This window comes from Eutrigla gurnardus (assembly GCF_963514095.1).
Source record: "Eutrigla gurnardus genome assembly, contig: SCAFFOLD_59, whole genome shotgun sequence".
In the NCBI taxonomy this organism is placed as follows: Eukaryota; Metazoa; Chordata; class Actinopteri; order Perciformes; family Triglidae; genus Eutrigla; species Eutrigla gurnardus.
In genome coordinates this window covers 192,516-205,841 of record NW_028155512.1, presented here as the reverse complement: position 1 = coordinate 205,841, position 13,326 = coordinate 192,516, and the positions used below count along the sequence as shown (strand labels likewise).

General features: G+C 39.7%; 1 protein-coding gene across 2 annotated transcripts in view; it reads right to left on the bottom strand.

The window, feature by feature from the left end:
• Nucleotides 1–6: 6 nt before the first annotated feature.
• Nucleotides 7–13,326, bottom strand: part of LOC311010230 (hemicentin-1-like) — an 87,361-nt gene continuing 74,041 nt past the window's right edge. Inside the window, exons 6-12 of one of the 2 annotated variants that reach the window (XM_084040771.1) lie at nucleotides 6,449–6,709; nucleotides 4,724–4,978; nucleotides 4,410–4,517; nucleotides 3,480–3,602; nucleotides 2,805–2,876; nucleotides 1,330–1,446; nucleotides 7–1,038 (exon numbers count right to left, since the gene is read on the bottom strand). In XM_084040771.1, the coding sequence (XP_083896897.1) occupies nucleotides 413–1,038; nucleotides 1,330–1,446; nucleotides 2,805–2,876; nucleotides 3,480–3,602; nucleotides 4,410–4,517; nucleotides 4,724–4,978; nucleotides 6,449–6,709 (1,562 nt within the window). In that variant the 3' untranslated portion in view covers nucleotides 7–412. Of the gene's footprint in view, nucleotides 1,039–1,329; nucleotides 1,447–2,804; nucleotides 2,877–3,479; nucleotides 3,603–4,059; nucleotides 4,087–4,409; nucleotides 4,518–4,723; nucleotides 4,979–6,448; nucleotides 6,710–13,326 lie in introns of both variants that reach the window. The other variant, XM_084040772.1, reaches the window with a different exon arrangement.

The window sequence follows — 13,326 nt, the reverse complement described above, 5'->3', positions numbered from 1 at the left end:
TAAGCTCATAATATATTTATAAAATTAGTGTTGTTCAATGATATAAAATCCAAATTATTGTTCATAATTGTGTGATTCTTTTAAAAAGCATACATTAAACACCTATGAAAGACAAACAATAAAAACATAACTTTCAAATGAAGCCGAATATTTGATTAATATTCATTTGAATTCATTTAAACCGTTACATTAAAAACTAAACAGGTAACAGGGAAAGATGACCACCCGTCTGTTTTCAACCTCATAATAATAACGGTCAGTTAGTCTTAGTGTATGTCCGTCTCTCCTGCATCTGAACGTTGATATTCATCCATGCTCTATCCGCTCTGCCTTCATCTCTGTATTCATAGATGCACTTTCATTATCTGCTTCCTTCTCAAATCTTCTTTCAGTTTGCCAGGCTGCATGAAGGCTAGTCAACGACTTTATCCTTCATCCTCACTGCAGCTCTCGCTGCCTGGCTGTTCTTCTCCGGGGTCGCATCCCACAGTTTGGCTTTCGCCTTAACCGACTGCCCCGCCCCTTCGTCTGAGTCCCGGCTGGGCTTGAGCTCTTCTTCCCCATCTGGGTGTGAACGTGCAGTGTGTGGGGACTCTTGAAGGGTGGTGCTGTTGTCTGGTGGTGTTGGTGTGGGGCCCTGAGTTTGCTGGAAGGTGTCTGAATACAGGTGCTGTTGCTGACCTGCTTCTTCCCAGTCACCCACACTATCGCCTTTATTATTATCATCACAATCGCTTGGGTTGGTTTCACCCTGCGATAAGGTTAAAGGTTGCTCATGCAACGATGTTTTTGAACCTTTCTGGTCAGTAATAGTGTCAGGTTTGTCATCTGACTCATGTGTTTCTCTTTCGTACAAAAAGTAATTTTCCTCTGTGGTGACCTGACCTGAGTTGGTGTCATCCTTGTGTTCACCAGCGCTGTCCTCAGGTGCCTTTCTTGGAGGACTTTCAGCCAAAAGGGAAGGTGGCTGAGCAGCAGGAGAAGCACCGGCAGGAGCAGAGAGTGCTTCCTCATCCTCCTCTGCCTCCTTCCCTGGCTCTGAAACAGACAGTAAGATGACTGCTAACAATTTGCAGAGGCTTTAATTGTTTAGAGGCAGTTTTAAAATCAATCAGTCATCATCTTACTACATTGAGGTGCAAAAAATGAGTGGAGCTAAACATTTTTAGCTAAAAAAATTTCCCAAGTAACACACAGCTGCATTAAAGTAAGCGCTCAAGTGAATCAAATAGCTACTCCTTCAGATTATAACATGTGTCTCAGCTTGATTTGTCAACAGATGTTTTCCATTTTGTCATTTGAGTCATTTTTTCATTTCAGTTTCCTAACCTGGATGTTCAGGAGGGATGGACACTTTCTGATCAGGCTTACTGGAGGACAACCTTTTCCTCTGTGTTCTATGCTGGACTGCATCGCCATTGTCGTCACTCGCACAACGAATATATCCTAAACCGGACACACGGAAGAAGGGAAATAAAGAAACCAGTAGAACAATGTACAACCTTAATAACAATCAGTACTGAATCAATACATGATGAGATCAACTTCCTACATGTTATACTTTTAAAGAGCAAGATGTGATGTTGATAAGCTGATCAACTTTTTTAACATGGACTGCATCACAGAGTGCATTAATATCGTATCTAATATCTGAGGTTTCTCTTGAACTTCTGCAAACATTCTGTAACATGTAGCTTTGCAGGCGTGTGCTCTCAGAGTGCTTCCTTGCTTTTATCTCCAACGCGCCCTGCAGGCGATGAAGACCGGAGGTCAAATGAAACGGCGACGCCCTTTAATTTTAAAGCTACAAGTGATCAAATCAACATGCTGAAATCTAATGCTCATGTTTCAGCTGGTTGAAATACTTCATCATCATCTCACCTTGTGGTTTCTGTAAAGTTATAAAAGATAAAAAGTGAGAATAGAGAAAGAAAGAAAGAAAAAAACAGGAAAACTGCTCCAAGGTCTAATCCAGGAGTGCCCACTTATTTTCCTTGTAGGGCCAAAACAGAAACCTAATGGTACGCATATTATAGTGAAAATCATGAGCGTGTGCTAGTCCTGCTCAATGTGTAAAGTGTCCTGAGATTACTTCTCTTGTGTTATGACACTATAGATATAATTGAATTGAGATTCCGAATGGTATGATCCCAAGTTCCCGTCATTAAAATGCTTTTTGTCCGTGTGACAGCCGTCGCACCAAACTGACTTTCTGCCCATCATGTTCAGATTACGAAAATTAATTAATAATCAGGGATCCTAAATATTTAACGATCATTTTACCTCACAAAAAACCCAAACAGTTCAAACAGCATTTAGATTCTGTTTCTTTTTTTTTAAAACTTCGCCTGAAACATCTGGCGTCTCCCTGACTCTCTGCTGGCCTGCATCCGCATCATTCTGATCGTTACTAGCAAGATTATTCAGACCGAGAGGAGAAGGGAACTCACTTTTCTTAACGCTCATCTGTGTTATTGTCTATTCTTTAAACCACACAGACATTTTAGAAAACAGTCAAATAAAACAGTAGAGAACAATGAGTGCTGTTAGTAACCTGTAATGTTATATTGATTAATTAATGAATTGTTCAACAAAAAATACATTCCTTATAATAATCAATTAATACTTTTAGTCAAAATTCCCAAGCATTCACTGTTTTGCAGCTTCTCAAATGGAAGATCATGCAGCTTTCCATTCCACTAGTTTGACATCCTATAATTAAAATGATTAACTAAAAGAATTAGTTGTTAGTTGTTGCAGGTGTACGCAAATTGTAAGCAACTTTGTTAATTAACAAAAGGGACCTGTGAATTTTTTCTTTGAACTTCCATCTTTGCTTTGCTCAGACCAAGCTTTTATGGCAGAGCTGACATGCCCTGGAAAGAGTGAAAGACAACACATCATTGTTTAAGTCTTTTCTACTATGTTTAAGTCATAATGAATAACGTGTGTTAATGTAACCTTTTCATGGCATCTCATCTGTTGAAATCTTAACACTTGCTGTAAATTAAAGAAAAGGGAAGCAATTAGGCAAAGTTTGCTTTCTGGTTCAGTTCATAATAGTTTCAATCAAATCTAAAGGAAACACGTTGCCTGAAGTGATCTCTATTCCACTCTACTCCGTACTGTACACCAAACACCCACCAAAATACAATATAAGTGCACGTCATGGATACGTATGTAAGCCATAAGAAGGCAAAGTGGGAAGATAAAAGAAGGACATGATGAATACAAAGATTTGTTTTTAATATTACAAAAGTTACTTGTTAAATGTTTTTTTTTTTCCACATCCAGTCCAAGATCTTGTTGAGGCATATATGATAAGACATTTTGGTTTTAGTAAATAATAACAAATCAGAGAGAAAATGACAATGTTCTTTCACCATTATCAGAAAATGTTTATTTTTTTTTTTTTATCAATTTGCTTTTAAGCCAGGATTCTCTGCTGTTATAGCATAAAAACACTGAGCAGCCTTTACCTTTTCCAGAACTGGGGCATGAATCGCCGTCTCCTCTGCGACTGCTAGCAGCTTCATCCGGACTCAGAGGAAGAGAGTCATGTTCGTCACTCTGAGCATTATTCATATCTGATCCTGAAACAGCTTGAAAACACAAAATATAATGTGAGTCGCCAGAAAGAAAAGAACACGACCAAAAGAATTCTTAGATGATGACCTTTGAGTAAAACCCATTAAAAGATAGAATACGTTTAATTGGACAGCTGCTGTTTGTGAACACGTAGCTATAAATTTGGCGGTAAAGCGAGCTACGTAGTGAATGAAAGCAAGGCAACGAAGCTAAGCAGTGAATCAGACGAATGAAATGTTATTTTATTTGTTTCAAGGCGGTTTGTTACTATTGTTATTAATTATTAATTATTATTTTGTATTTGCTCTTTTTAGAATGACGCCCTTTAATTTAAAGTAATAAAAATCAATATGCTGAAATCTAACACTGATGTTCCAGCTGGTGGAAATGATCACTGTTTACCGCAAAATTACAAAACGAAAAAGTCAGAAAAGAGAAAGAATGGCAAACATTTTCCGGTAAATATCATACCTTGTATTGTACGGGGTCGAAAACATGCTTGGACCGAGAGAGAGACAGAGAGAGAGAGAGAGAGAGAGAGAGAGAGAGAGGGGACAAAATAATAAGCAAGAAATGGTATGTTTATAAACAGGGAAGATAACAGTCACACATAAATGGCTTTCTATAGATACTGGTTGAACTTTTGATCTATAAATAAATAAACTTGCCCAATGCAGAGCTTATTAATAACCAATTACTCATAACTGAATATGTACTGTAGATATCAATGTCTGTATTATTGTATATCAACTAATTGCGGAAAAAATATAAATTTTCGAATCAATTTCTCCTGTTTAGGTCTGAACTTTTTTAATATTTACCTTTACGGTGGCGTTTGCAGAACACTACGGCCAGAACCACGATGCCGACAATCAGGGCACCTACAACACCTACAACGATGCCGACAATCTTGCCTCCAGATGAACCGTCTGCACAGAAAGAACAAAAGTGAAACTCACAGCAACCTTTAGTTACATTTTTCAGTTCTAAAACAACATTCAAGCAGTATGTTGCACAATTTCCCTTACAAAAAAAAAACCTTTTGTAAGAGATATTTAATTTGTTCCCATATTCTTATAGAGTGTGAGGTAAACACACAAATAATTTCTGCTATTCTCTGAATGTGAAATCTTACCTGGGTAGCAATCCTTTGCTGTGAATGTCGCCGTTTCACTGCTCAGAGGGTTGCTCACATTACAAGTGTATACTTCATCATCATGTTCAGCCCCCAGAGAGATTTGTAACTGTTGGCCAGCCTGCAGGTTTCCATGTGTTCTCCACTCAAACTTCATTGGAGGTCGGTAGACAGCAGAACACAGCAGCTGTGCAGATACGTTAGTGCTGCTGCTGTTGCTCATCTCACAGGATATTTTGGGGCTGGCGACCTTCTCTTAATGAATACATCAAAGAACAAATCAATGAATACATACCAACGTGAATGACTCTAATGTGTTTGAACGTGGGATAAGGTATAGAGGACATAATGTGCTTATCGTTAGCCTCATAGCATAATTGCCTGAGTCATATTTTGGCCAAATTGTGATATCTAACTTATTCCATAACTTTACTCTCCTACCACTGCTGCATCTTCCTGCCTTTCTGCCTATGTCCTTGGCCAATCACAACACTTACTGTATTAGAATCCAAAAACACTACCTCTTTGACTTAGGCAGTTTTGATACAAACAAAATGGCAGAACGGCTGTCCACAAGTGAAGCATAAGCTCTTCTCTTTGATTCATTTTCATCTGGTAAGAGTTTATATTTCTTCAATTTTCTAGACACTAAATGTAATTTCAGTCAATCAAAGGGATTATGAACTGTGTATTTAAACTTGAAATCACATGTTTTGCTACAAGATAATGAAGCGGCTAAATATTATTTATCAATAATAAATATTACCTAATTTTCTGGTCAGAACACATCTTTACACTTAAGAAACATCACCAGAAAAAGACATTTAGACAAATAGATTTGTTTTAGAAATGAGACATTTTGACTAGACATAAGAAGTATTTGGTAAGATTTAGATTTTTTGCAGTGAACCTTTGAATTTAACATGGTTTACTGTGTTAAAATACTCAACATCACTTCATTTTCTGCTTTAGACATAAGAAAAAACTTGGTTATGGACAAGTTACACATCTTGGTTATATTTAGGAGAGTAAAACAACTTTGGTTACGTTATGTTTGCATTTATATGTAAGAGAAGAAATGCCTAAGTCGTGGCATATTCTGTTAGGGAATTGATGATGGGTCTTTTTCTTTTTGCATACTTGTTCACACATCTGGTTGAGTGTACTGTTACAATATCAATACAAAATACCAATGTGATCTCTAAAAATTGTGTTTTTTCTTGTTTTCCAAAAACATTGAAATATGACTTAGGCAATTATGCTACGAGGCTAACGTTATTTTAGAAAAAAATAATTGAAGAATCAGCCTCACAAAACAGGGTAGAACATAAATAAAAGGACTGGAAAAGCAGGTTGTTGTTTTCTATTCCTTTGCTTACATGTTTAAAGGTATAAATAAGTTAAACAACTGTATCAGCTGATCATAATGGAAATGGTGGTCAGTCATTTTCTGGAGAGCAAAGTCTCAGCTGATAGTAAGGCCATCAAAAAGACAAAAAGTAAATGCGCTATGGAATCACTTGTATAGGTGACATATACTATCGTATATGTCACATATACATACTTGTATAAGTGATCTGAATCATTGCACTGCTGGGTGCGGGTGAAAACGTTTCTGACACTGCTTCTCTGTTACTTCCAGCTCCTGTAATGCAGGTGACTTTGTTTACTGGGTAACTGCATATAACCACTTTGTTAAAAAAAAATTAGTAAAAGATAACTTACCTATCACCTCCAATTTATAAGCTGAACGATGCAACCCTTTTTCATTGGCTACTAACGCTCTATATTCCCCGCTGTCCTCAAATCTGAGGTCGGTGATACTGAGTACTGCAGTGACCCAGTTGAGAGTGACCCTGTTGCCATCGAACTCTACCACTCTGTTGCCATTGTGTATCCACAGAATTTCTACAGCGTCTCCATCAGTGTCTGGCTTTAGGGTGACCTCCCCCCCCTTGAGTGCATATATTGGAGATTGCCCAGCAGCTGCAAACAGAGAGCAGAGACGTTTAGAAACAAGTAGGATTGTCAGATCAGAGGGGTATTCCATCAAACTAGCTAAGCGCAAAGCCGGGCTAATTTCGATAAGCCTCGCTACCTTTAGCGAGAGTTGCGTTCCATCAACGTGACTTGAGGCACTCTCCGCTAAGTAACCATGGGAATTTATCCGACCAAACTAGCCTGCCCCTGGGCAGGCTAACCATCAGGCTTACTTTAGCGGGGGTTTCAGAGAAGTCCGTCTGTCGGAAACAACTGTACCAGCAGAAGGTTCCGCCAAGCTTTAAGAGCGACTGGCCATATTATAATGGAAAGCTACCAGTTGGGTGAGTGGTGATTCACCTGCCCTTGAATGTGGGCGTCCCAGGTTCGCATCCTGGCGAGAACATTTCATGTGTGTTTTTTTTTTTTTTTTGTATAATTGTCTTTAGATCAGAGAATTAGACCAACATTTTACCTTAACTATGATAAATATGTCATACAATTTCCCCAGAACCCAAATATAATTTGCAAAAACATGATAGACATAAAGATGTTATTATTAATAGCATGATATAGATCCCAATGACAAAGGCATTGCTGCATGCAATTTTAAGCCACATAAATTCCTTAGGTATATCCCTAGGTTCATTGAATTGTTGAGATAAATGAGTTGGTCAATGTAGATGCATTTACCTATCTAAGAGAGACAGACAGAGAGAGAGAGAGAGAGAGAGAGAGAGAGAGAGAGAGAGAGAGAGAGAGAGAGAGAGAGAGAGAGAGTGAGTGAGTTCCGGCCAAAGAAATAAGTTTCACGAAGTTGCAAAGCCGGCGCGTTACCTCTACACTATCCTCACGTTTGAGAAATCGTCAGTGTTAAATTAGAACATGTTACTCTTAACGGTACTTCCGTATTTAATCGCTCGGCAATTCTTGCCCAAGCAGCCTCGCGATTTTTATTTATCACTACAGTATTCCCTTTTTTGGTTATGATGGGTTTGTACTCCTCGTACAGTTCTGTGAATATTTTTTTCTCTGGTCTTTTCTGCCATTTTCTCGATGATTCGACATTCACGGTTCTGGTCTGGCTTCATATCCCGTGGACGTGCGTAACACACGACAACGTTAACCTGGCTTGAATTAGCCTCAACAAGGCGCGGCTGAAATGCGTTAATGGAATGGGTTTAGCCGCAAGTGGAAGTTGGCGTTAGTTCTAACCAGGCTTAACCAGGTAAGCGCCGCTTTAATTAGCGAGTTTGGTGGAATACCCTTCGGGTGTGAGGGGATTATTTATGTATTTATTTTTGTGCCAAAGTTTGAGTGGCCAAGATTAAAATATGGGATAAAACTGCAAAAAAAAAATACCAATGTTCCAACAATGTCAGAATTATTCATTCATTGTAAATAAAGATCAAATATAACAATTTACCTGAATCTTTGTCGTTATTTGATAACCACTAATAAAAAAAACGATTTATATTTGGTAGGGATAGACCGATTATCGGCTGGGCCGATTATCGGCGCCGATATTCAGCATTTTGACGCAAATCGGCATCGGCCTTTTTCTTTAATCCGACGGCCGATAAGAGATCAATTTAAAACTGGGTTATTTTGGCTCTGATGGAGCCGCGCTTCTCTGTCTGCAGCCACTACTCTGTCTCCAGCATTGTCCCATGGCATGTTTAACAGCCAATCAGCAGTGAAAGCTGTGCATGCTCAGTGCTGCTCACACACGCGGCGGCGAGGAGAAAAAGTTTCGCCGAGTGGAGAAGCTGCGGAGGGCAGAATACGTTTCGAAGATAAGTTAACGCAGCAGACTCTCCTGAAATTGTAATAAACATCCCAGTCCTTTACAACTCATAACTACTAGTAACGTTACCATGAGCCCAAAACACAAACATAAGCGGCAGCTCTGCTCGCTCGCAGTCCCTCCAGAGGTGTCTGTTAAGTTAGACCCATTGTAGCATATACGCTACAAAATATCATGTTGTCTTTAGAGCGTCATAACTCCGTAATGGTTTGGGCTAGAAACGTGCGGTTTTTTTCCTCTTAAACTAGAGAAACGGGGCTAAATAACGGAACTCTGCTTGTCCATGTGAGCGATTTATTTCTGACAACAAAACGAATGCGTAAAGTTGTAAAGATGTGACTAGATGTCTCCTCGTCTCCGTGGCGCATTTCTCCGTTTTGTTTATGTATATCGTCGATCACTTCTCATCCGCCATCTTGCTAGTGACGTATAGAGTTACGTTTATTTCTCGGACACTCCTATTGGCTCCAGTAGCGGCTTTTACAGCCAATCGGAAAGCCTGATTTACGATTGGCCGTGAGTTGTTGTGTTTGCCCAAACGGGAGACACAGAGGAGTTCAGAGCAGAGCAAATGACGGTCAAAAAGTTACTGTAGTGAAAGAGAAAGTTAAATACATAAATGGCATAGAAGAAGTACACTATATACACACATATTTAGGGCAGGGAGAGGAAAGGACTATTCCTGGCAAAACAAAACGCCCATGGACACTACCCAAAATAATATCCATATTTCATAGACAGAAGCAGCTTAATATTAGTATATATTTATTAATATTATTATATTATACATGTTGCAATTCTGAAAAGCTGTTTAATAAACATATGCTTAAAGGCATTTAAAATAAGTTAAGTGTTGGTGTTTATATTATTCAAAATTTTGACACCAGTATTTTCCAGCACCAGTAGAATTCAGACCCACTGGCCCGACTGGGCAAGTGGGAAAAAAACCTTAGCGTTGAGCCCTGCCTTGTGACTGTTTTTTTTTTTTTTTTGTACCCGACTCCCTGATTTTTGTATTCAGCATAAATAAAGCTTGTTTTCTGTTTATCCCCATCACGCCCCCTTGTCCGATTAACTGAATTTGGGTCCTCCTCCCCTCTCCATAGTTTTCCCTTTTACCCCCTGAGTGACATGTACAATCTCATATAATCCAATACAAATAATACTGTGCCAGAGAGCTGTTGGTTCGTATCTATGACGAGTTGGCATTAGGGCCTGTTATTTTTTAGAAATGCCAATCAATATTAAAGTCAACGGTGAAGGTTAATGCTCGACTGGTCCAACATACACACACTTAAATCCAACTAGTACACAAACTACAGCCTCAAAAAGTAAAAGTAAATTACACCTCACTGACCTAACAAACCTAAACCTAAAAAATGACATTGGTACTATACCATAAAGCAGACACATTGTTATTAGCTGGAATTAGATATTTAACTGAGTTGTGCAGGTTTACTCGACGTTAGACCTGCGCGGATGTGTTTTCATGTCAACACGATACGTGCAAAGGTTAAAAAATCCCAAACCACATAATCCATAAACTCACCATGGCAGAAGGCAGAGCAGAGGAGGCAGACCAGGAAAAACCGACGAGCCATTTGAGAGGAAAAACTCACGGATTATTACTTTTCCTCAACCACTTTGGGCAGAGGTTAAAACCAAATTACAGAAACTACTGCGCACGTAAGGAGGTGTCTCTAGTAAAAGCGAAAGCATCTTTTGTTTTAGTCCCTAGTTTCACAAACGACTTCCTGCCCTTCAAAGTAAGTTCGAGATCTCCTCTCATGTATTGGCCACACACCATGTGATATTTACCCTGGACTTGGACGCTTGGTTTATAATTAAATTAAATACTACATGTTCATTATATAAAGACACAGTTCACTGCTTTCTATTTTCACTCAACACATTCTACATAAGCTGTTTTTGATGTCAAGATTTGAATGACTTTTGTTACTTATTTGGCATGTCACCGTCACGTCTGTGTGCTTTATTTTGAAAATATGCCGGAAGCTCGACACCCTTCGTTTGACAGGCGAGTCCAAACAAGGGGGCGGAACGCTCACCTGAGGGGTATTCCACCAAACTCGCTAATTAAAGCGGCGCTTTGCTGGTTAAGCCTGGTTAGAACTAACGCCAAATTCCACTTGCGGCTAAACCCATTCCATTAACGCATTTCAGCCGCGCCTTGTTGAGGCTAATTCAAGCCAGGTTAACGTTGTCTTGTGTTACGCACGTTCACGGGATATGAAGCCAGACCAGAACCAGGAATGTCGAATCATTCCTGGTTCCGCAGCCCAGCTTGACCCCCTCATTGCTGCTTGCATCTTTATTTTGGTTTATTTTCTTGATTTGTTTTCATTTTAACTGTTACTCAACTCATCCCATAGTCTATAGTCTTGTTGTTTGTTGTGATCCCATGCAGGATAAATAAAATCTATATTTTTGTATACACAGTCTCTGGTTCCAGTTTATTCTGGGTCTTATATTGAATAGCACCTGGTCACATATTTAAAAAAAATGAGATTAATTTGTTTGACACAAAGGTTTCACACACAAATACTAAATTGACTGGTAGCAATTTAATATTTGTTTGAGGTTATGATTTTGTTGTGAATGAAATAAAACTGAGTTATATCGACCACTAGATGGCAGTGTTCACTGGAAGATAGACACAAAAAGCGTCACATAATACCGTGTGTGTGTGTGTGTGTGTGTGTGTGTGTGTGTGTGTGTGTGTGTGTGTGTGTGTGTGTGTGTGTGTGTGTGTGTGTGTGGCTGGTCTTAGTGGTTTTAGCTGGTTGATGGTTTTAGATGGTCTTAGCTGGTTCAACAGGCTATTGGTGGTTTTAGATGGTCTTAGCTGGTTGATGGTGTAGAAGCTGTATGAATAGGCTGGTTGATGGGTTTACACGGTTTGCATGGTTGGGTGTGGGGGATGAGAGTCAGTTAGTGTGTTGTGTTTAAATTGAAACATGCAATGTGACATTGCTGCTGTAGCAAGTGGTCAGATCGGGCATGGTGAAATTATTTTTAGCACTCTATAGGATACGGAGAGATAAGTTTGTTTTTTACCGAAAGTAAACCTCTCGTCCAGCAACTGGGCCTCGCGCTGTATTCCTCCGCTCGCAGATCAGCAGCTGTTGCAGTGTAGTGCCAAAAGAAAGCGCGGTCTGACGGCGATGTAAAGTGGTGTGAATTTTTACGTACACTTGAGCTGACGTAAACATGTTTAGGTGAGCCTTGTTTTAGGCGGTTAATTTGGCTTTTTCTCTGGACCCCGTTCACTGCAGCACAAAGCTGAGCGTCTGGGCTGGAGTGGGTCTCTACTTCTCCAAACTCTGCCCTGATTATGGCAGGGAACAGATCGACTATAGATATGTACTTAATCCTTGGGCAGTATCTTGATACATCTTCTGTTTATTAAGGGAAGGTCGTGTGAGTGAGCATGAGAGAGAGAGAGGAGCCAGTTTCACCGTGTTAAGCCACTAAACACTAAAGTTGTTAAATATTCATGTTCGTTAAAAATACTAATTTTATACTGTGAATTTACAGTTAAGAGTTAAAAAAATAAAAAAAACAGCTAAAACCAGCTTGACCAGCTAAGACCATCTGACCAAAACCTATAGCTAAAACCATCAAACCAGCTTACAGCTTAAGCTGGTCTAAGCTGTTTTTTTTTAGTAGGGAGGCAATCTTCTACCCTACACTTTTTATATATATATATATATATATATATATATATATATATATATCCCATTTGTAGCATTTATAGGAATGTAAGTATTAATAAGTGTTTCTACTGTGTTGTTGCTTCCAGGAGGGAAACTTTGTTGAGTAGAATAATAAGAATGACAAACAATGTTCTACTATCACTTCTCATAAAAGCATGGTCCAAAGACAAATCAGGCCTTAATAAAGGTATTTTATAGAGACAGTGTGACGGAGCGCCGTCACGGTCCGTGCCCAGCGCATGGCGCACGGGGAGCAGCGCGGGGCGCTGAGAGACGCTGATGCTCGCACACACGCACACCCACACACACACACACACGCCACACTCGTTTCTTCCCTCTGTTCATCTCAGTTCAGTAAATGATCATGTTAACGATCCTTTTTCCTTCCAGCTCTGTAAGGAGACCATGGGTGCACACTTGGTCTCTGTTGTAACTATTATGCATACACTTACCTGCATCGTAACTCACCGGGGTGGGTGTGTCCTCAGTCAAACCGGGACAAAGGATTTCCCGGTGTTATATACGTCACTGGGCGGGGTTTGTGGTCATGTGACTGGCGGTGATTGTGCCGTTATTGTTTGTTTCATTTTTCATGTTTATATAAGGCATGTGGAGTTGACATTGCATCTGGTAAATCATGGAAATATATTTGGTAAAATAATGAATAACCCTGAATGGTGAAATGGTTTCTCTGATATGAGTATGTGTGATTGATAATTGTTCTCATAAGAATACCCGGCTCAGTGGGAGGAGCCTTACCTTTAAAAGAGGGCTGCTTTGGCCCGGCCCGGTCAGTTAGTGTTGGGCTGCTGCGTTAAGCTGTTGCAGAGCTCCTTGTATGTCCTGTATGGTTTATGTTTTGCACTGGGTGAAGCAAATAAATCCACCAAAGGAAATACTTGTCGACTATGCCATCATTTATGTGTCATTTGAACCTGGTTTAAGGACCCCGTGACATATGGTATCAGGAGTGGGATGGCTAGTCGAAAGAAAATGTTTCTGTGTTGCAAAGGGGGGATGAAACTTTGAAACCATTGTTTGCCAAGGTGTTAGAGGGACCAGAGGGGGAATGTCTGGGG